This window comes from Marmota marmota, unplaced genomic scaffold (genome assembly GCF_001458135.2).
Source record: "Marmota marmota marmota unplaced genomic scaffold, marMar, whole genome shotgun sequence".
Lineage (NCBI taxonomy): Eukaryota > Metazoa > Chordata > Mammalia > Rodentia > Sciuridae > Marmota > Marmota marmota.
The window spans coordinates 5,110,582-5,134,265 of record NW_026000077.1 but is presented as its reverse complement, the minus strand read 5'-3'; the positions used below and the strand labels follow the sequence as shown (position 1 = coordinate 5,134,265).

At 44.1% G+C, this 23,684-nt stretch overlaps 1 protein-coding gene across 1 annotated transcript in view; it reads right to left on the bottom strand.

The window, feature by feature from the left end:
- Ptgfrn (prostaglandin F2 receptor inhibitor) overlaps window positions 1-23,684 on the bottom strand; it is a 40,617-nt gene that overhangs the window by 12,364 nt on the left and 4,569 nt on the right. The window contains exons 3-5 of the mRNA XM_015502153.2: window positions 20,031-20,411; window positions 6,585-7,010; window positions 1,853-2,272 (exon numbers count right to left, since the gene is read on the bottom strand). Coding sequence (XP_015357639.1) covers window positions 1,853-2,272; window positions 6,585-7,010; window positions 20,031-20,411 — 1,227 coding nt within the window. The remainder of the gene's footprint in view (window positions 1-1,852; window positions 2,273-6,584; window positions 7,011-20,030; window positions 20,412-23,684) is intronic.

Here is a 23,684-nt window from a genome sequence, read left to right as displayed (position 1 = left end):
ATTGTAAACAAACAAGCAAATACACAATAAGAGAGGCTTGTGTCTTAGCTATTCCTCACAAATCTCAGAGTTTAAATCAATATTTATGTTTTATTAATTTAAAAGTTAAGAGATGCTAGAAGATTATTTCTCTAACACCATAAAAGGTTAAAATAATACAATATAGATAACATGCTTTATGGGAGTATAGCTTACCTGTAAAGTAAATACAAATAATTTAATTCAACAAACATCTTGGATTTGTTATGGTGATTCACTTAAATGCCTGAATTTTTATAGATGAACATGAATTTACACAGACAGAAATTTCTAACTGGAACCCAGAGCAGAGTTAATAAAAATGTTCAGTCTAAAACTCACAAATGATAATCCTTCACATTGATACTCTAAATAAAACTGGGATTTAAAACTTTTAAATCTCCTTCCTGCTGAAACACACACACACAGATCTGTCAGAGGATCTTCATGAATTACTTAGATGGGAAAGAAAAATCTCCCTTTTAGAATGGGCACCTATATCTATGCTATCAACAAAAGAGGATCCTTCTACCTTACTGCATAACAGTATTCCAGTTACCAAAGACAAAATCACTTCAGAATAGATGTGAAAATGTTCTTGTCTGAATTAACTTTCCCACAGATAAATACAATTAACAATTGTTCTTAACAAAACGAGTTGGGCAGATACATTTGACCAGACCACAGCAGCTCTGATAACTTGACTAATTGTAGGAAATCTTTTCTCCAATCCAAAAGCCAGGTGAGGAATAAGATGCAGAATCATATGGAAACACTGCTCTGATTAGTTGGACTGAGAAAAGAAGTCACAACCTTCATTCCAAGAGGGCCCTAAGCACAAAATGCCATGCAACTGGTGCAGACTGGGGTCCTGGATCTGGATCTTCCACTTTTAGCATGTCACTTAACATCCCTACAGGCTTAGTCCCCTCCTCTTCTTTTATTCCCCACCATGTTTCCTAAAGAATATCAAGTAGCTAGGTTTATTATTATTATTATTATTTGTTTGTTTGTTTTGTTTTTGCTTTTTAATGAGAACAGAAATAAAAACTCACATTTGCAAAAAAATGTGAATATTTATAGCAGCATTGCTTATAATAATCAGGAACTGGAAACAGCCAAATGTCATCCATCAGGTGATGAAAGGATAAACAAAGGTGACATGTCCATACAATGCAATATTCAGTCAGAAAAATGAAGTAAGTACTGAGCTGGGCACAGTGGTGCACACCTGTAATCCCAGTGGCTCGGGAGACTGAGACAGGAGGATTGTAAGTTTGAGGCTAGCCACAGCCACTTAGTAAGGCCCTAAGCAACTTAGCAAAACTCTGTCTCAAAGTAAAAAAAGATAAAAGGGCTGGGGATATAGCTCTGTGGAAAAGTGTCCTAGTATATTAAAAAAAAAAAAAAAAGTACTGATACATGCAACAATATATATGATCCTAGAAAAATGCTCAGAGACATGAAGGTCACATAATATATTCCACTATTTGAGATGTCCAGAATAGGGAAATCTATAGAGACAGAAAGTAGATTATTGGTTACTATAGAACGTGACATGGGAAAAGAGAGGCAGAATTGGAGGATATTGGTTAAGGGTCAGGGTTTCTTTTGAATGTCATGAAAACATTTTAAAATTGATTGTGGTGATGGCTATACAATCCTGTGAACACATGAAAGGCCACTGAGTTATGAACTTTAAATTGGTAAATTTATTGAATTCTATTTCAATAAAGCTGGGGTTTTTTTTGTTTTGTTTTGTTTTTAAAAAAAGGACATTTGATAAAAATCCTCTTCTAGTTCAATCTTTGATTCCACAGAATTCCCTGCTCACCTGAGGTTTGGAAGTCTATCTCAATAGGATTGGAGAGACTGGTTGCTGCTTCTCGCCATAGGCTGCCCCCAACAGGAGACCAGGCTGTCACCATGCAGCGGTACAGTCCTGCATCTGAGACCTGAGTTTGGTACATTCGATATCGAAATTCATCCTCTTGCACTTTCTCTAACACAACTCCATCCACCCGCGATGCATCTGTCCAATTCTCCAGCTTCACTACAGAATCCTGGTCCAGGGAGATGATGTACTTGGTTTCGTTGGGACTGGAGAGGTCCCCAACAGGCTTCTCGGCTGTGATGAGTACAGAATAGCGTGGAGACTTAATATTCTTGGCCGACACCTTGCAAGTCATCTCAAACGTATTCCCGGCAGCAAAGAAGGGTTTTGGCTGCCTCGCCTTCACCACGAGCACGGAATCTGGAATGAAGCACCAGAAGGTGATTTCCAACAGGATCAGTTAAAATGGATATGCATCTAAAAGCAAAACATCAAGGAAATGGGAATTTATTTGCAAACTGCCACACAAAGGCACTTATGAAAATTGGAAAACTCAGAAAGAAAATCAAGTGTAACCGTGACCCGGCTGAAAACCAGCACAGTGGAAGCAGCAGTTTGAAATGACTGAATGGGTGGAACTGTACAGGTAATGGATGGTGAGAATTTGGTTTGGAGGAACTTCAAGTCCTTAAGATGTTCACCAAGAGAGAAAAGCCAGGGAGCTAAAGTGACCCAAAGATGCACAATGGAATTCACTCTTAGTGAGCTGGGGAGGACTAGAAATCCTGGCCAGACTCCTGGCTACACCATTCACTTCTCCTCCCCTGAGCATCTGCTGAGCACAGAGAAGCGCCCCCTAGCTGAGCTAGCCTGTGTGGAGGAGGACAGCAGGGAAAAATGGCTTCTCCCTGTTTATCCCTATAATGCTAACGCTACAGACCAGATAGATTACTAAATGACAGGAGCATACGCACTTGTAGATCTAATCACTTCCACCTGGTTTACACTTTAATTTCAGAGGTGCTATTTTAACAGTCTGAGCCAGTGTCTATGGCTACACTAATGTTAGGTTTAAGTGTGTTCTCTCTGCTTCTGTGTCAAAACAATAATCCCTACGCATATACACATTAGAATTCATCTATTATAATGGCACAGCATCAGGCACTTGGAAGGTACTTAAATATTTGCTGAATGGGTGAATAAATGAATTAGACCCATTCTTTTTATCCTTTAACACAATTATTAATCTTATAATCTGTCTGGTTCTTAGAGTTTTAGGTTGGGTTCTTTGGAATACTTGTTCCTCAAAACCTATTAGCAGAATATGAATGTTACATTGTCTCTCCAGAATCACTAATTTCTGAGATCCTGTTGGATCACCCACACTCTTTCTTAATACCTTTATTTTTATTTATTTGTTCTTATGTGATGCTGAGGATCGAACCCAGTGCTTCACACACGCCAGGCAAGTGCTTTACCACTGAGCTACAACGCCAGCCCACACTCTTTCTTGATTGTCCTGTCTGTTTGCTCATTCAGTCTCCCACATTCCAGGCCCTGGGAAGACAACAGTGCATAAACATACAGAAATCCTTCCCTCTACACTGGAGGAAGGAGACAAACAAAATGAATAAGTGAAATACATGGTACAGTTAGAGGGTGATACTTTAAGAAGCAAAACAGAGAAGAGGGTATTTTTTTTTTTTTTTGCATGTGGGTTGTGTGTGTCAGCCAGCACATGCAGAGAAAAGGTAACATTTGAAATAAGGACCTGAAGGAGGTAAGGGACCGAGCCTCGTACCCACCTGAGGAAAAGCTTTCTGTGCAGAGGAAGAGCACGTGGGAAGCTATACGGCGGGAGCCTGGCTGGCCCTGTGGGGAGCCGCAGGAGGGCAGAGGGCTGGCGTGCTGTGGGCATGGGGGAGTTACATGAGGCCAATGGCAACAGCACATGGCACCAAAGGCCAGTGAAAGGATTCGGGGTTTTGCCCTGCAAACGGGAGCCTGTGATGGTGTAGAGTCCAAGAGCTTCATGGTCTGACTTGCATCTTAAGGGCGTGGGTAAGGGCCGAGTGAGGAGACCAGTTAGGGAGCTGGTGACAGAACACAGCAAGAGAGGACGACTCCCGGGTACAAGTGAAGTGGTTAGATCCTAAGACGATTTTGAGAATGAAGAGTTGGAGTTTGGGGGTGCAGTCAGCAGTAGAGCACTTGCCCAGCATGCACAAGGCCCTTGGTTCAATACCCAGAACCACCCCCCCCCCAAAAAAAAAATGAGGAGTGAAGGATGAAGGTTTTGGATGAAACAATTAGAACAATGGTGCTAGCTAGCTCGAACAGGCTGGGGAAGGCTGAGAGAAAAGGGTCAGCAGAGACTGGATCTCTGCTTTGAACAGAGGTTTGAGATACCCATTAGATAACTAGAGGTGGACAGAAGGCAACATAATACTGGATCTGGAGGAGCTGAGGTTGTGGCTCAGTGGTAGAGCACTTGCCTAGCATGTGTGAGGCACTGGGTTCGATCCTCAGCACCACATAAAAATAAACAAATAAAATAAAGGCATTCTGTCCATCTACAACTACAAAAAAAAAAAAAAAAGATTTAAAAAAAAATTGAATCTGGAGTTCTGGAAAGATCTCCGGAGTAGGAATGTAAAACTGGAAGTCACTGGTGTCTAAGTATTAGAATTCATGAGATGAAAACAGACTATCAAGGGGGCACATTAAATAAAAGTCTGAGGACAGTGTCCTGAAGTTGCATAATGTTTGGGGATTAGAAAAAGGAACAGACGCCAGCAAAGAAGGCTGAGGAAGCATTCAGGGAGGTTGGAGGAGCAATCACCTGTGTTAAATCCTGCCAACTTCAGCAACATAACTGACAGGTAGATTTTGCAATATGTGGATCCCTGGTAATCTTGTAAGTGCAATAGAGGGAAAAGCCTGATTAGAACAGACACCAAAGAGAATGGGAGGAGTGAATTTGGAAACATCCCAAATAGAAAAATTCAATGCTGTGCGCGGCTATAGAAAGAAAGAGAGTAATAGGCAGGTAAGGGTTGTAGGGAACAGAAAGATGGAGGAAGAAGAGGGATCGGGATTAGTTTAGCTCCCCCACCACCTTGAAGGAGATCTGACAGCATGTTTTCAGGCCAATAGAGAGGTTCAGAGAAGAGAGAACTATTAAAGTCATAAGAGAGTGTGAGGCTGAATATCATAGGCTCAGGTGCTAGGGTAGAGCACGGGGGAATCTTTATTTAATTTTTTTTTTTTTTTAAGAGAAAGAGGAAACAAAACCAGTAGCTGATAGAGAGGTGGAGAAGGAAGTGAGCAGAGAGAAAAGGTGGAATGCAATAATCATTTAGGAGAGTGGGGAAGTAAACAGATTTAGGAAATGCAGAATGATTCCCAGGCAGTGTTGAGGACACACTTGACATAAGTGATCCCAGATTTAAAGGCAGGCCAGTCAGCATTGTTTGAATGTTTTTCTCTACCCACACTAAACTCTACAGACATAGGTCAGCAAGTAGCAGAGAGATGGCCTTGAACTGGGCTGTAGTATGGTTAGAACATAAGGCAGACCTAGAGAGGGGAAACTCCTAGAGAGAGTTCAGGATGTACACAAGGGAGTGATGTGACTGAGACTTTAGGCCAGGTAACAACAGGTGATCACATAACCTATCCCCACCTACCACCCCAGACGCATCTAAGATGATAGAGTGTGCTAAAGTGACTTTGGGCTACCCCAAGCCAACGGTCATCCTAGCTAAGAAGGAAGTGAAGGCACAGTAGGAGTGAAGGAAAAGAGAAGGAAGAGGAGCAGATCATTGGTCCCTGTAGGTTGAAGGGCTGTTTTCTGAGTGCCGGCAGAAGTGATCTAGAAACACAGAAGACACGTTAGGAGAACAGGATGCTTGAGACTGAGACTATGAGGGGTTTCAGTTATCAGAAGTGAGCCAGTCTAAGGAGCATACAGGGGGGAAGGACCACAATAGGCTAGGAGACACGATGCCTAGAGAGAGGACGAGGGGCTAAGGGTGAGAGGATTACCCACATTAGGCTTCTCAACCTGGCCACACATGAGAAGCCAAATTCCAGCGTCCAGATTGCATTTATTTCCCACCAGCTGAAACAGGGTTTCTGGTGGGCACCATGCTCAGCATTTTCTTTAAAGCTACAAGGGTGATTTGTAGTGAAGTTCTCCTGATAGGAGCAGCAATAGAGCAGCTATGCAACTGCAGCTAGCATTTCCAACAAAGGAGCAGAAGACCCAGGAGTCAATGAGCAACAGCCATGAGAGTCAAAGCTAGATATTCTAAGGGCCGAGAGAAAATGGTCTGGAAGCTGCAGGGAGGAGAAGGGAGGTGCCCGCCCCACCTCTAGGCCCAGTGATCTGAGCAGTGTGGGAAGAAATGCCACCGTAGGAGAGCTCCAGAGGCAACAGTGTCCTCAGAGAGTGAGCTGGTAATGCTAAGTGGAAGAAGGCAGAAGGGGAAAGGAACACTCAGACTTGAGGATCAGGAAGCAGGAGATTTTGTTAAAGACAGCAAGTTGCAGAGGGCCCTCTATGGGGCAGCAGTGAGCCCAAAGAGGGTGTAGGGGTCACGTGGTGATTATGGGTCCCCAGTGAACAGGCACAGATTCCTCGTGTAATCTGCAGGCTGAGTACATCTGAAAATGCACTCCTTAAACAGAAACAAAACAAAAATGAATGATAAACAGAATAACACTCTACCTTCTGATACCCAAAATATGTTGACAGGTTTGGAGAAGATGTCCTTGCTCTTCACCCAGCTGTTATTCCGCTGTTTAGTCCAGGCAGACACAACACAGTAATAATTGCCTCTGTCTTCCTCTGTAGTCCTTTGGATCCGGAAATTGAATGCGTCCGTGTGCTCCTTAGAAAAAATAAACTCTCCATCCTGGGCCCGTTGCTTGCTTCTCTCTCCATATCGTAGCGTCCAGTCCCCGTCCATGACCGCCAGCAGCTCGCTGGTCACCACGTCATCACTGCGCCGATTCATTCTGTAGTACCACGACACTGTGAAACGGATGTTGGCCTCTGCATTCTTCAAGTCCACTACCCGGCATTCCAGTTCCGTGGGCTCATCTGAAAACCCAGGGACCTTTGAGGCGTTCAGATATACCTGATAGTCTGGTTCTGAACAGGAGAGAGGCCACGGGGGAAAACATAAAAATTAGGGCCACATACCAAGAATCAGCATTAAGGAATGAGACAAGTACTCAGAATAAGAAAATTAAATCGTGTCCCCTACTGGCTAGGAATGTGTCCCCTACTGGCTATCGGTCTGTGATTGGATGAGAAGGAGAGTATGTTTACAAAACTTGCAAAATACTTCCTCTTGTATTTCCCCAAGAAAACTCCCAAGACCAGGTAGTCAAACGTCCTCCATCAGAACCCTAACCTTTCAATAGGAGTGGGGTCAGCTGCCTCTCCAGGAGGTTAAAACCTAAAGATCTCATAAGAAGCTCAGTGTCCATACTTGACCAAGACTGTCTCTCGAAGGCTGTGCAAGCCCACAACCTCCAAAGCCCCCACCGGAGCAGTACTGGGAAACTCTGTCCCAGACAAGTTCTGGAACTCTAGGCCCACCATGGCTCAGCCCCTGCCATCCTCGGCCATGCCCTGAATTCCAGGCTCTCAGGGTGCCATTCCCCTGCATGGTCCTGACTTCTCTTTGCTGCTCCTGACTTTTCTGCTGGCTCTGTATTCAGTCAATAGACACCCCCACCCTCAAACTCCCCACGGGATGTTCTTTCTGCCGTCACACGAAACTCACCCTACAACTCTGCCAACCCTGCAGCCTTCTGACTGTGACCCGGCTTCCCTGTGACCAACCGCTTCCCTGCTCAGATTCCAACAGAGGGTGGGAGGAAAGCTAGTGCTGCTGGCCTGTCCCCTGACTCTGCCACGGTCCTGTTGGGTTTCACTTGTAGAAAAAGAAGCCCTCCTTCCTCTGATGTTTGCTGCCTTGGTGTATCTATTTGGCACCTCCACACTTCTGTCCTCGTTGACCCCAAGCCTCCTCCACACCTGCCCAGGAACTGGTTCTGGAGCCCCTTTGTAGCCTCTCTTTCTCCCCATCCTCCTCCTGTGGAATCCCTGATCACCAAGGTTCTCACACCACTGTGGAGCCCTGTTTCAGATGCCTGCACACTTCCACTCACTCTTCACTGTCACCCAGGTCCCAAGACCTCAGGGGTGACAATTTCTCTGCGACCCCATGCTGTATACTTGCATATCAGTTATCCATACCATGATTCCTCTTTGCATGAGAGTCTCATTCTCAAGCTCCAAATACACCCTTGTGTACAGTAGGCACTCAATATATGTTTGCTGCTTTAATGCGAAGGTTTCTTTTTTAAAAAAAATCATTTTTATTTGGTAGCACTCTGCCCTCTGGGAGAAAGACAATTCTGCCTGAGCAGAACTTCCCCTTTGCCCACCCTGCCTTTGCCTGCCTTCATCAGTTCGGTTTTATTTAACATTGCTTTTATTTATGACTCATACAGATTATAAACTGCTGAGGTCAAGGAACTGTTCTTCTGTGATTTACACTTCTAATGAAATTTATAACATCATGACTTCTCCAAGAATGATTCACTGGGCCAGGAAATGGAAAGAACTCAAAATCCTAATTCCCTCAAATGTCATCTTTGCAAGCATTTAATTGTGAGTGAGGATGGACGCGGCTGTAGAAAGTCAGGCCAACAGGGCCCCTGGCCTCTGCCTGGCATGGGAATACATCCTACTGCGAGGCGGTGGCTGTGGAGAAATACCGAGCTATATGCCTCCTCCTGCACAGGCGAGGGTGCTGTCTGGGGCCACCTCGCTGGGGTGTGTCCTGGCTCGCAGGCAGGGGACACACAGCAGGCCTCCCTAGCAACAACTGACTGCGTATGTGCACCATCACATGCAAGGACAAGAATGCTCGAACCCCGTCCCCACCCACTTCAAGGTCTCAGACGTCTGCCTGCTCATGTTAAATTCTGGATGCAGACCCAAATGTAGACCAGGTCAACCCAGTTCATCTATTGTGAAAAGGGCAGATTCAAACTGGCTGTGCAGACAGCAAGATCACACCCCTTAGGCCTGTCAAGGCCAACCCGGAGCCGGGCCACATCAACCATCTGCGACAACTTAGGGAACCTCAAGTCCATATCAAGTACCACAAGGAGGACCCTCCTGCATGTCACCCATTAACCTGACTACAACGAGGCAGTACAGAGCAGTGGGGAGGGTCGGGGTCTGGTGCAGACTGTTCAAATCCCAGCCCTGCCACTGATATGGAGTGTAGCCTTGGGTAGATTACTTAACTTCTCTGTGCAAACGGGGATAAGTAACAACAGTAACCATACCTCATGATCTTAATATGAGGATTGAGAGTTAAAATAGTCATAAAAATGCTAGTCATGATTTCCATTTCATATCTGAGAAGAGGAAACTTTTAAAAAGTTAACAGCTTGCCCACATAGCTCAAAGCAGGCAGACTCGGACCCAGGCTTACCCGCTTCCCACCACCTTCCAAGAAAACCCTCATCTCTCAGATGAACCAAACTTATTATCTTCCAAACTCTGTGTTTTCTAAGTTCCACTGACCAACACTGTGATTTGAAGAAACACTAAATGCTGTGCCAGAAATGGCACTGATAAATCACCGCCACGGGGAACGTGACTCCGAAGATATCTTCCCACGGGGACCTCACTTCAGCTTCAACGACCCATGAGTTTAAAATGCCACGATGCTGCCTGGGGGCTTCTCTTCTGTCCCCTAGTAGATAATACACTCTTGAATAATAAGCCCTTCCATTTTTTCATGGTGGACTTACAGCCCTGGGCATATTCTTCCAAAGTGACACCTTTTTGAAGGCTGCTAAAATTATGACGAAAGACCAAAGGTGTTCACTGAGGCACTATTCACCAGGGCCAAGAAGGGGAATCACCCAAGGTGTCCGTCAGTGGATGAGTAGATAAAGTCAATGTGGTACACATGCACACATCAGAATACTATTCAGCCATAAAAAAGTAGGAAATCTCTTATTCACAACAACATGGACAAATCGGGAAAGCACCACATTAAGTGATACAAGCTGGGCACAGAAAGACAAAGACAGCATGATCTCACTGTTCTGTGGAACCTAGAAAAAGGTCAAATTCATAGAAGCAAAGAACAAAATGGTAACCAGAGGCTGGGGTCAGGAAGGGTGGATGTTGGTCAAAGGACACAAAACTTCTGTTAAATGGGAGGAATTATTCAGGAGGTCAACTGTACGACGTATTGACTACAGTTGACAATGGACTGGATGTAGGTACTTGAAAACTGCTGAGGGAATAGACTGTCAATGTTTTTACCACAAAAAAAGGCATGTCGGGTAATAGGTATGTTAATTAGATTAACTTCGCTATTCCACGACAGAAATATGTATTAACACAACCATTCTGTATACCACAAACATACACAACTTTAATTTATCAATTAAAAAAAAAAGATGTTACAAAAGAAGTGACATGATTGAGCTATTAGTGGTCACAACAGGAACACACGGACAAGCTCCACCAGAGCTGCTCTCTCCTCCTCGTCTTCCTCCTCCGCCTCCACCCCCCGCTTCCCCAAAGCTCACTCACCCACGTAGGAGAACCCAGCTGGCCCCCTGCTCTGGCCCCGACTCTTCCTTAGCTCCAGACCCACACACACTGGCACAGAGCTCGTAGCTCAGTCCCAGGCATCCTGCCAGCTGTCTCCATGGCGTCTCAAGTGCAGCACATTCGCAACCTAATCCACCTCCCTCCTCATCCCCCTCTGCCCATACACAAACACCCAGTGAAAACCGCACTCAGACAAGCACAGCCAGCTCCTTCCAACCTTCCAACGACGGTTCTCTCTACGACATTCCCCTCCTCAGGCTCCTGCTCCCCCAGCTTGAAATATGTGCCATCTCCACCTCTCCCTCTTCCCTTCCACCTCTCGGCTTCGAGGGTTCCTACGTCTTACACACTCTGCGTCCTTGGTCTCTTCCACTGCTCCCATTCCCAGGCCTGATGCCTGGTAGCGTTTTACAAAGCTTCACCATGGACACCCCGATCTGGGCCCTCACAGCCTCCAGCCCAGACTGTCAATAGCCTCCCGGCGCCACCTCCAGGCCGACATGCCTGCCCGGTCCCTCCTGGGTTTCTCCTCTCACCCACAGGGTCAAGAACTCTGTCCTGGCCTGGCACTCTAGGCCCTTCTCCACGTGAACCTGTGAACCCAAGCCGCGGGGTACCGCCTTTGCAACTCCACTCTGACAGCGCCTCTGAGTGTACCCCGGTGAGTCGAAAGCTTCCGGTTTTTCTGCTGCCTTCCCACTGTTCCCTTTGCCTCAGCACCTGGAACACCTGCTCAGTAGGTTGCTGAAGAAATGACTGAATGGATTCTCCCATTCAGTTCCATCCTCTGCCCTGAAATGGATCTGTTTAAATCCCACAAACCCAAATTCAGAAAATGAGAGCACGGGGGAGTGGCAGAACGTATGCGTCTGCTCAGAGCAACCTCAGCGTGGCAACACAGAAAAATATCACTGACTCTAGTGGCCGGCCTCCTCATTCTCCTCCCAAAAGGCCTCAGCTTTAACGCAAAGATAGAAATGAGTGACTTGCGGCTGGTGAACTTAACGAGGTGCAGTTTTGTTTGAACTATCTACCAGCCTTGCCGGTAACTTTAGGCCAACACCGCTACAGAACACAGGATTCTACCCACCCTGTCAGAATGGCAGGAGTATGGGTGGCGTCTTATTTCTTTTATTGTTCTGGTGCATGTGCAGAGACCGTCCTTTCATGCTGTTTTACAGTTTCAAAATCGGCTTGCCAAGACTGTGCCTTTCCCAAGGCCCGTCTGCACAAGCCTTTCTGTGCAGCCCCTCCTCCCTAACAGGGTGCCTCCTTTGAACTAGCTCGCACATCACACCTCTACTTCTTATTCAGCGAGTGTTCACACAGATCCTGCCACCTGCCAGGCTCCCCACTCTCCAAGGAGTTTACTTCAACGCTACCTTGAACTTCAGTCATTTGTATGGGCGTCTCATGAACCTTCCGTAGGACTCTTTCCAGGGACAACCCATGTCATTCATCTGCACGTGCAATGCGTGCTGTGCCTTGTACATCAAAGGTATTAACATACTTGCTGAATTGAACTAATTTTAATATTTTGCATAAAAATGCTCATTCTGGGCACAAGCATTTCACCACTGATTACTGCCACATTCTGTTTGATCTCATCAAGAAATCAGCACAGAACGCAATGGTGGTTATGTTTTAAAAATGCTTATCAGTTAAGATGCATGCTGAGGTATTTAACAGTAAAATGATACGATGTCTGGGATATGTTTTCTGCTCTTGCAGATTAAAAAAAAAAGTGTGTGTGTGTGAGTGTATGTGTGTGTGTGTGTATCCATGGGAGGGAAGACAGATGAAATAAGATCAGCAAAATATTGATAGCTGTTCAAGCCGGTGGTTATTACTCCCAGTATGAACATTTGTAAATTTCTGTTTTTAAAAGTTAAAAACAAACAACAATCCACACAGATAGACCTTTTGCAGAACACTGAGGCCAATCCAAGAGTGATGTCACCAATATTCCAAGAAAGGGGATCTGCTTGCTAATCTGGATACCAGGATGGTGTCTGCTCATATACACACCATCCCTGAAGCTATAGACTCCATGGTGATCCTGTCCAGAAGAAAGACTTATACAAATAATATTGGTCAGGGCTTAAGATGTAGAGTGGTGGCACAGTGCTTGTCCAGTGTATTCAAAGTCTGGGTTTGATCCCCAACTTGCGGGGGGCAGATTCAGAGGTGGGGGAGAGGCAGTCATTAAACTCCTTTGTTATGACTTTCAAAACAATGAAAAGCTTTCGGAATCATTGACTAATTGGTAAATCAAATATTTTGTGGGTTAGTCTCTGTGTCCTCTATTCTGTACCATTGGTCGACCAGTCTGTTTTGGTGCCAATACCATGCGGTTTTTGTTACTATTGCTCTGTAGTATAGTTTAAGGTCTGGTATAGTGATGCCACCTGCTTCACTCTTCTTGCTAAGGATTGCTTTAGCTATTGTGGGTCTCTTATTTTTCCAGATGAATTTCATGACTACTTTTTCTATTTCTATGAGGAATGCCATTGGGATTTTGATGGGAATTGCATGAAATCTATATAATACTTTTGGGAGTATGGTCATTTTGATAATATTAATTCTGCCTATCCAAGAGCAAGGTAGATCCTTCCATCTTCTAAGATCTTATTTGATTTCTTTCTTTAGGGTTCTGTAGTTTTCATTATATAGGTCTTTCACCTCTTTCATTAAGTTGATTCCCAAAGCCCCAACTTCCTTAATAAGACTCCTATCGCGCATGAATTAAAATCAAGAATCAATAAATGGAATGGATTCAAACTAAAAAGCTTCTTAGAAACAATCAGTGAGGTGAATAGAGAGTCTACATCTTGGGAACAAATCTTTACCCCTCACACATCAGATAGAGCACTAATCTCTAGGGTATATAAAGAACTCAAAAAGCTAAACACCAAAAAACCAAATAACTCAATCAATAAATGGACCAAAGACCTGAAGAGACACTTCTCAGAAGAGGATATACAATCAATCAACAAATATATGAAAAAATGTTAACCATCTCTAGCAACCGGAGAAATGTAAATAAAAACTACTCTAAGATTTCATCTCACTCCAGTCAGAATGGCAGCTATTAAGAATACAAACAACAGTAAATGTTGGTGAGGATGTGGGGAAAAAACGCACACTTACACACTGTTGGTGGGACTGCAAATTGGTGCAGCCAATATGGAAAGCAGTTATAGAGATTTCCTTGGAAAACTTGGAATGGAACCACCATTTGACCCAGCTATCCCTCTCCTCAGTCTATACTCAAAGAACTTAAAAACAGCATATTACAGGGACACAGTCACATGAATTTTTATAGCAGCACAATTCACAATAGCTAAATTGTGGAACCAACTTAAATGCCCTTGGGTAGATGGATTAAAAAAATGTGGTATATATACATAGTGGAATATTACTCAGCAATAAAAGAGAATAAAATCATGGTATTTGCAAGTAAATGGATGGAATTGGAGAAGATAACGCTCAGTGAAGTTAGCCAATCCCAAAACAACCAAATGCCAAATGTTTTCTCTGATATAAGGAGGCTGATTCATAATGGGGTAGGGAGGGAGAGCATTGACGAACTCCAGATAGGGCAGAGGGGTGGGAGGGGAAGGCAGGGGGCATGGGGTTAAAAATGATGGTGAAATGAGATGGACATCATCATCCAAAGTACATGTATGAAGACACAAATGATGTGAATATACTTTGTATACAACCAGAGATATGAAAAATTGTGCTCTGTATGTGTAATAAGAATTGTAATGCATTCCACTGTCATATGTAACAAATTAGAATAAAAAAATATTTTGTGCCTACTGTGATCAGGAATATGACCTGAGGTTTTTCACATAGATTTCCTCTCTTTACTCTCATGTTTCTATAAGGCTTGGGTCACTTTCCCCACTTTACAACAATACTGTTAACATCTGGCCTCAGGAGGGCTGTCTATGTGCCAGACACCATGCTATGTACTTCCCTTGCATTTTTGCTAAATCTTTATAACAATCATGTTTCCTATGACAATTATTTTCATATACACTTCCAAATGAAAAACAAAACAAGCAAAAATGAAGCCTGGAAGAGTTAAGTCAGGAGATAAGGATGTGCACAGTGTGTGAGAGCAGAATGACAGGAGAGGCTCCCACTATGAGCAAATTGCACACGTTCATTCCGCACCCAGGTGAGGTGATCAGTGCCTTCTCAAAGCTTGCTACTTCCCAGACCAGAGGAGTGTCATGTCAGTGGAAGTTCTAATCCTGTGTGTCATGGGACTATGTTACCCGCTCTGACACTCAGTTACTTTGATACCGCTAATGAGAACAACAGGCTGGATATGTGAGTTAGAGAAAACAGGAGGAATCCCCTGTCTCTGCTCGTGATTTACTTGAAATGGGAAGTACTTTAGAGGCAGCAAAGTGTATGGTCAAAGAGTTACCCAAATCATTGCTTTTATAACAATTAAATATTCTCCAACATTTAAATAGAAATGGCTATAAATAAGAAAATATTGTTGGGGGGGAGGGCGCTTCACTGCAGCTTAGCAGCACCATTATCATGGGGATGCATTTAGCATGAGACATTTGGGAACAATTAAAAAACAACAACAACAACTATAATTTGAATGGAACACTAATGTCCCACACCCAAAGTAAGACTCAGGAAAGGGCTGGAGGTGGCCAGCTCAACCTATGTTCCCTAGCTCCTCTCGGGAGCAGCTGTTTCCAGGACACATACATCCTAGTTCCTTTAGGTGGGGCTTCTCCAGGCCCTAAGAGGCATTCCTGCATCCCAACTGGTTAAGAATTTGGTGGGGAAGGACTCTCCAACAGTAATAAATCATCATCACTACAGCACTTAAGTGCTAGTTACTGTGCTTCTCACTTAAAATGCATCATCCCATTAAACCAAGAAAACCAAACCTTGGACATGTTAAGCAACACCCTGGAGACAACACACCTAGATGGTAAAGTGGGACTCAACAGGTCTCCCTGGCTCCAAAACTTGGCCACATGTTCTTCTGTCCTCCAGGGATAATCCTGGGCAGACAGCTAATAACAGTCCATCTAAAAAACTGCACAGATCTAAATATTATTCCTTATAGATGGCACAGAACTCCAAAGTTTCTACCAAGTACTTAGCAGATTAACAGCTCCTTCTAAAGAAGAAAATAATTACCTTCCTCGCTGGCGCTCTGCTGGAATAGGGGCCGGTCCTCCAGTGGGGAAGAATGCAAATCAGGTTCTTAAGACTGAATAGCAGAACTCAAGCTCTGCCTCCTCCGGCTCTTGTATCCAAAGCCCTGGAACCCTCTCCAATTAACACCAAAGAAGCATGGTACTTGGGGCAGAGAGCTCAACCATGAACTGATTAGTATCCAACTCCTGCCAAAGGCTCATTTAAGACATCTGATAGCAGAGAGAGATGGCTTAATGTGCAGATTAACTGGCCATTCTGCTAGGCTCCCTAAGTTTCAGCTATACACTAAATTGGATCAACACAAAGCAACATTTGTCCCCCACGGTAATTCAGCTTCTTACAGAAACTCCTTCACACACTTAGGATTTATGCCCTCAGCTTTTATAGAGGGTGGACATAAAAAAAATCCATTTAAATAATCATTTAGGGCCTTTTTTAAAAAAGAACAGTTGAAAGCACTGTCCATAATGTTACCCAATGCTCCCTGAAATGAAAAAGCACATGATAAATTCAGGGCCAAGAAAAAGTCTGTCTCTCTGAAGGAGTTTATGTTTTCCTTCCTCAGAAGAGAACTGTACAATCACATCTCTTTTTGTCTCAACTCTTCAAAACTTCAGAGGCAAATTCAAGAATGAATTCGCCCCAACCACCTTGCAATACCTATTCTCAGATATTTTTCCCCACTCCTTTTGATCTTGGTTTTATTTTTATGTCTCCTGCTTTGTGTTTCACTCTGTAAGCCAACTTAAACCTTTTCCCCCTCTGAAGTAAGACATAAATCCTAAGTAAAAGAGGAGTTTCTCACTTAAAAAAAAAAAAAATCACCGTGATCACCTGCTCCTTGAGATGCCAGACCATTCCCACTAGTGCCCTGGTGTCTTCCCAGCTGGCACAACAGAACTCGAGAAGACCCCGACCAGTTGCACGCACTCACTGACCTCAGCACTCCAATGCTGAGCAAAGGAGAACAACGACTACCCAGCTTCTAGAAGCCAATGCTCTGATGTTCTCAAGTGAAGCAGGTCCCCAAGGCCAAAGGTGACCATACTTAGAACAGACTTGACCTTGGGCCATAATTTTAAGCCATCCCCAGCATCTTTTTTGAAACTGAGAGAGGGGGGGGGGGGAAGCAAGTGTTCTCCACCATGGTAGATTCTATTTTCCAAAGATGGCTGTAAGGGGATCTTTTGTTACCCTCCCTTTTAGGAGGTCTCTTATATCCCTTTGAAATTGGGATGACTTGACCCATAGAAGAAAGCAGAGCCTGTAATGTTCTAGTCGGAGACTTTGCGTTTAAGTGGTCTAGTAACTTCCATCTCCTGCTTCTTAGAAGGTATCCACCACATAAGAAATGTGACCTACTCTGAGAAGATGGAGCTGCGAGAAGCCCAAGCCCTGTGGAAAGATGTATATGAGGAGAGAGGCCCAGGATCGTGGTGTCACTTCTACAACAAAGTTACCTAGAAGGCAGCCCGAAGTCCTAAGTGCCCCAGCTGTCATCACTGTATTAGAGATGGACCCCACTGAGTCCCTCCCTAACCCCTGACCCTCAAAATCATAGGCAAAATGAAAAAAATAGTGATTTTCAGACAGGGATAGGGAGTGGTACCTGACTCATGGGATTGTTATGGGATTAAACATTTAATGCCTATGAAGTCCTTTAGTACATGTCTGGTCCACAGTACTAAATAATTGCTCAATCAATGGAAATTATAATTCTGGATCTGTTAAATGGCAACATCGAGTTTTGTGTACGTATCAACAAAACTCAAGTTTGCCACATGACAAAGCTGGGGATCCAGCTTTCTTAAGAATGCTTCTGTGACAACATTCCACAGTCATATAACCTAAGATGACCTACATACCTGGCAGGTCACCTGTCTTCCTGCTTTTGGGGGCAGGGGGCTCACTTCCCTGTTACCTCATGCAGGCCCCAAGTTGCATCTGGCATGGAAGGCACATGCACATACACACATGTTACATTTCTAGAGATAACCATGTAGGGTGAGGTCAGGCACATCTGTTTCTGGGCAGAGAACCCAGTGTGGAGATCCTGACTAAATGTCTGCTGCTGTACTCATGCCCAGCTCGTCTCCTGACAAGTGTCCAAGCAGCTGCAAGGGTATGAGTCACAGGCACAGGGAAGAAGAAGGAAAAAAGAAAGGAAAAGAATGAAGTTTTTTTTTTTTTTTTTATATACCACTTAACACTCCTAGTAGGTTCATCTGTGTGCAAATATCCCTGAATACTCTGACTTAAGCAAAACTGTTTGCAATTCTGGTTTACCTGTGCACGTATTTTAACATTATCCATGTGCTGGTCCTGGATGATTTGCTTATCCAGCCAATCAGCCAATATTTATCGAGTGCCTATTCTGCGTAAAGTGAGGAAAGGCACAGGGTTCCATATGCATTAGCATCAGTCAGGGAGAAGCACGCTGATGATTTTCACGACAATGGTGCCGGCACTCCGCAGGAAAGCAGACGACAGGATCCTTAGGATAATAACTGAACCTTTTCCACAATTTAGTCTCTTTATTTCTTCTTGCTCTCTGGAGAACAGAGCCACCAACAAATCCCTTCCAGTTAAAAGAGCCCACGCTCTCCCAGAGTTCCTTTCCTGATGTCTGACAGTCTCTGCACCTCCCCCGGGGCATGCCGGGATCAATACGTGAGTACTTCAAAGAAACCCTCAAATTGGAGTGCACGCAGCACTTTCGGAAAAAAAAAAAAAATCCTCGAGCTGGGACTCAGAAATTGGAGGGGGAGGGGATAGGGAAAGGTGGCGCTGGAATTTGACAGCGCCACACAATGCACTGAGGATCAGAGCTATGAGACAAATTCAGCTCCAGAGATGAAAAATCTTCTTTTGGTGCTGACAACATCTGTTTTATTTTGAAGGTTGCTAAGGAGAGTTCTAGCTGGGCCAACATTGTTCCAGTTCAGTACTTCATAGTGAGTCTCTCACACAAGGCTCAGACGGCAGGAATAAAAAGCTCACCAGATAAACCTTGCTGCTTTTACTTTCCCAATATCAAAGGCTCACTTTGTTAACAGGGATGACTAACACCCTGCCTAGTCACAATTGCAATTGGATTGTCCTTTCTGCTTACTCTCTTATTACCTTTCTCCCTGCCCCCTCTGTCCCCACTTGCCAATCCCCCACCTTTGCCAAATAAAGGCTTATTAAGGACAGACAGACAGTGAACACAGCAGTCCTCTCACAGAAGATTTCCATGCAGAGAAGAGCCAGGAGTGAGTGGCATGTCATGGCAGGAAAATGTCTGGTAACAGACAAAGGAGGAAATCATTCTCTGTCCTTGAAAGATGTGTTTTGCCTCCTAATAATCAAAGTTATGCCTAATGCCTTCCTCAGAGCCCAATGCACTCACGGGATAGTAGCGAGGCAAAGCTCTAAACAGAAAGAGCTTGACAGGTAGGCCCTTCCCATCCTGGTAATAATGCAGGTGGGAGGAAGGCTTTCCACACCCCATTGGACCCCATCCCTCCTGAGTTGACTTGCAATTACAAGCCATTAATGAAAATTAGGAAGAGCCCACACACATTTCGCTCAGTGAGAAAACACGTAGGAAAACAAGGGATGGGGAAGATGAGCATGGTAGAAAAAGAAAACACGAGGTCAGGCCAGGGGTCACACATATGACAAGTTGAGGAAACGACGATGATCTTTGCACATATGACACACTACTAAAAATGGGGGGCGAGGTGACCAACTCTGCTTCTCCACCAAGGAAAATGTACCCAGGCTGAGAGAGCCCCCAAGAAGAGCCTGGGGAAGCAGGAAGCCCCCTATGTGTAACTGGCAGCAGCAGATAAAATCATTTTGGGATTCCAGGGCATTTAAGTGGAAAAAAAAAAAAAGCCTCCTATTAGCTGAAGGAATTCTGCACAGGGCTTTGGAAAGCAGCAGCGCCTGCCAAGGAGTACCTAGGAGTGTCGGACAGGAAGGGAAAACGGCAGTGCTCGCCCTCCAACAAAGGTCCATTTCAAAGCCATCCATCCAGCACAGCTCCCACCCTGCAAATCTCAACAACAAAAGGAAACTATGCCCTCTCAATTGAAGGCACTGAGACAACTGAGGCCACGTTATCTAAACATTCCCCTTGCCTGCCAGATTCTATTTCAGCCAGTTTTGCTTTCACCTCCAGCTTTAGATCTCTCTAAAGTACACTTCTCCCAATAAAAAGAAGGTCTAAATAATGCAGCACACCCAGCACCCAGACTCCTCCAGACAGCTCCAAGGAGGGATTAAGCCAGAGAGGCTAAAAGCCATCCTCCCAACACTCACCTAGCCAGGTCACACCCACGCTGGCAGGTGCAGACATGGTCTCTGCTACCTTGTGCCAGCTCCTGTTGTGTCCAGGTACCCAGAGCGCCACGTGGCAGAAATAGTAGCCGGAGTTTTCTTTGCTAACATCTCGGACCAGTAAATGGTAGGAGCGTGCGTCCACATGACTCAAGGCCACGTGAGGCGAGCCGTGCAGCAGGGAATCACGGTCCAGTCGTGCCAACACGTGGCGGGCAGGAGAGGAGCCATCAGGTGTTCTGCTGAAGAACCACGTCACCTCGGCCCGTACCTCATCCACCCGGTCTGTCGTGATGTTGCAGGACAGGTCCAGGTCCTTTCCTTCAGGCACGGACACGTTCCTGGCCACGGCTGCTCGCAGAACTTGTAAATTAAACAACAAATAAATCTAAGTAATCTGGATTAGGTCTGCCTCCTCCACCTTTCATCTCTCCTACCCTGCTTCCCTTCAGATCATCTTCTTTTAAGTTCTCATTTATGGCATGAAAATTAGTAGGCTTTGTACAGTTCTACATACTTAAGAGGTATTTAATGGATAAATTCATGAAACATGCTGCATTTCTCTTTATTTAAAAAAAAAAAACAATTGCAAATACTGATACACACTATATCCCAATGTTCTGAGGATAATACTCAAAATAATTCTATTAGAAGATACTATTATTATCCTCATTTAACTGATAAGGAACCAGAAGCACAGAGAAGTAACCTGCCCCAAGTCACATCGTTAATATAGGTCACAGCTAGAATTCAGATTTAGACTGCCTGCTTCTAGGAACTCTGGTCTTAACTGTTAAGCTATTGTTTGTTTGATAAGAAGAAGTCTGCTGAAAGTCACAACACCAAAATTAAACTTTTTTCCATTTGCATAATAAAACTTGAGTGCTTTTAAGAAGGACAGCTTAGTTCTGATATGTGTGCACAGTCAGTTTGAGACTGAGAAAGAGAAGGTAGGAAGTGAAGGTGAAACCATTTTTCTAGAAAAAAGGAAAAAAGCCTTAGCTGGGGGTATGGCTCGGTGGCAGAGCCCTTGGCAAACATGCATGAGGCTCTGAGTTCCATCTCTACAATGGAAAAAAAAGAAAAAGAAAGAAAGAAATACCCAAAGCAGAGAAGAAAGTAAAGTGTTCCTTTTGAATCAATTCAGAGAAATATTTATTTCATTAGAATTCCCACCTAAAAGTCAAACATAAGACATACTCTATAGCCAGAACACAATGATTTTTGGATTATCCACGCTACTGCCCTCTCTCATTAGTGTGGGTAATTAAAATAAGACTATATTTAGATGAAGCACTGAAGTATTTGGTGCCACAGATTCCAGGGGATCGAGTTTCAGCATTCCCCTGTCAAAGCTTTTATATGGAAACATTTTACTCTATTCAGGGGATTTTTGAAAAGGAGTCAAACATCTGTAATCAGAGTAGGAAAACACTGGACTTGTGATAATGCTCTGGGAACAATTACTTAGATGGTAAATAGTTGACATCACCCAGGGGATGGGAATGGGGGCACAGCCCTGGCCTGCTAGCAAGAGCCAGTGCGTCAACCACTGTCCCCAGGAAGTTCAGGGACAGAGTCTGGTGCCCAGTTCAGAAAAGACCCAACCGAAAAGCCCAAGCCCTTTGGTGTACATTGCGTGCACATGAATATTTCCAGAGTTTCACAAAATTTCAAACAAGTCTTTCAAGCCAAGTTCAACATTTACTGTGAGAGATGACAGAAAAGAAGGTGGGTATAGCATCAGAAAAAGAAATTTAGAAGTCCAGTTTCATCCTTCAAATTCTTCCTCTTCCCTCGTCTCTTTAAAAAGAAGCCAAAAGTGACTTGAAGGCATCTTTTGAGAGGACTCACAGAAACTGCCACGCTGAGCCAGGTTCTGCAGTTTGAACCACCCCACTTACAGTACAATGCTCGTGGACAGAAACCCTGAAGTCGGCTGGGGGAGCTGCTATTGGGCCAACAGCTCCCCCAGGGAAGACTGACTCAGGAGGGTGTCAGGTCAGTGAAGGAGTACTCAACATGGAGCTGAGGTATGTGTATATTGAGAAAATAGATCCTTGGGTCCTGGAAATGTTGGCAGAAATGTCTTTTCAACTGCATAGTTCACTTTGTAATTTTATTTGTGCAAGTGGCTAAACATCTTGTCATATCACTAACCATAGGCCTCACACATTCTGGATTCAGGAGTTTACCACTGGAAAACAGGCTGGAGGGAAATAAAGAAGCAGTTCTAAAGGATTTGTAGTGCAAGAGGGGACCTAGGCAAAGCCTGTGCTGTAGGAATTCTCCCTTGTAATACAACTGCATCCATAAACTAGACACCAAGATTTGCATCACCCAGTCTACCCGGTACTATAACTGTGGGGAATGGGGGCGGGTAACTACCTCATCCGGAACACAGCTTCATTGTCTAAGTGGCTCTGTGCCATTTATAACAACAATGTGATCAGAATATTTAAGCAGGCAGCTATGGATAGTACAAGACAAGAGAATAACCATAACTTAGACAAGATGGAAATGACTATAACTCAAGTGATTCTTAACCTGGGGTCTACAAAGAGAATTTATGGAATCTGTGAATGTGTATGGGAAAAAAAATCCATTTTACCAATGTTCCCTAAAATAGAGTACCTTTTCACAATGTGAAAATGAGTAGGGTAGTACTACCTGCCCCTGGGACTTCGCTCCAACAGAAATCACAGTTATTTTCATATTACATTATAGGTTTATAGTTGTTGCAGATATTGTAAAACATCACTTACATTCATTGCTACCTAGAAATTATGATAGTTTGCTAGGTCTACCATTATATCTTATTATTAACGTGTTAATAAAGAAGCATAATATTATTTTAAATTTGTCTTCAAGTATTTTGATAACTATTTCAACATAAGTGCTTTACTCTGTCATCTGGTGTATTATGTTTTAAGAATTAAGACATCTTAATTCTGACAAAGAAACTTCAAAGGACTCTCAAGGAAGCCCATGGCATAAAAAAGATTATGAACCCTTAGTCTCAGGTGAGAGCTAGACATTATTACCTGCCTAGTAGGCTCAGTGTTCCAGTCTTATTACAAGATACTATGGGTTTTGTGGTATTTGAAAAGGAAAAAAAAAAAAAAACTTTACAATTGAAATTCCTGCATAAAATGGTTAACTTGCTGCAAAGCTGAAACTCTTTTAACCCTCCTGTCTCATTAAAATAGCTGTTTGATGCAGGCTGAATAGCTGGAGATTTTGTAGGGTAGCTTCTCGACAGATCACTTCTGCTAAGGAAGCTGACCCGAGGGCTGGAGATGCAGCTCACTGGTAGAACACTTGACTAGCACGTGCAGGGTCCTGGGTTCCAGCCTCAGCACTGAGAGGGAAAAAAAAAGTGACTTGAATCCATCTGGAGAGTGATTTCTGTAACGGTGATGGGTAGCTCTTCTCCTTGATGGCCACAGTCACTCAAGAAGCTCAGTCTTGTTTTTCACACCTACTTCTACTGAATCCAGTTCTGAGGTGGTGGCATAAATGCAGAGGAATGTCCCCAGGACAATATGTCTAACAGAGACAAACACGGTGCACATTGTTTCCTTCTTTCCTTCCCATCCAAGCAACAGAGCAGCCACACACTCACATTTCTGCTCA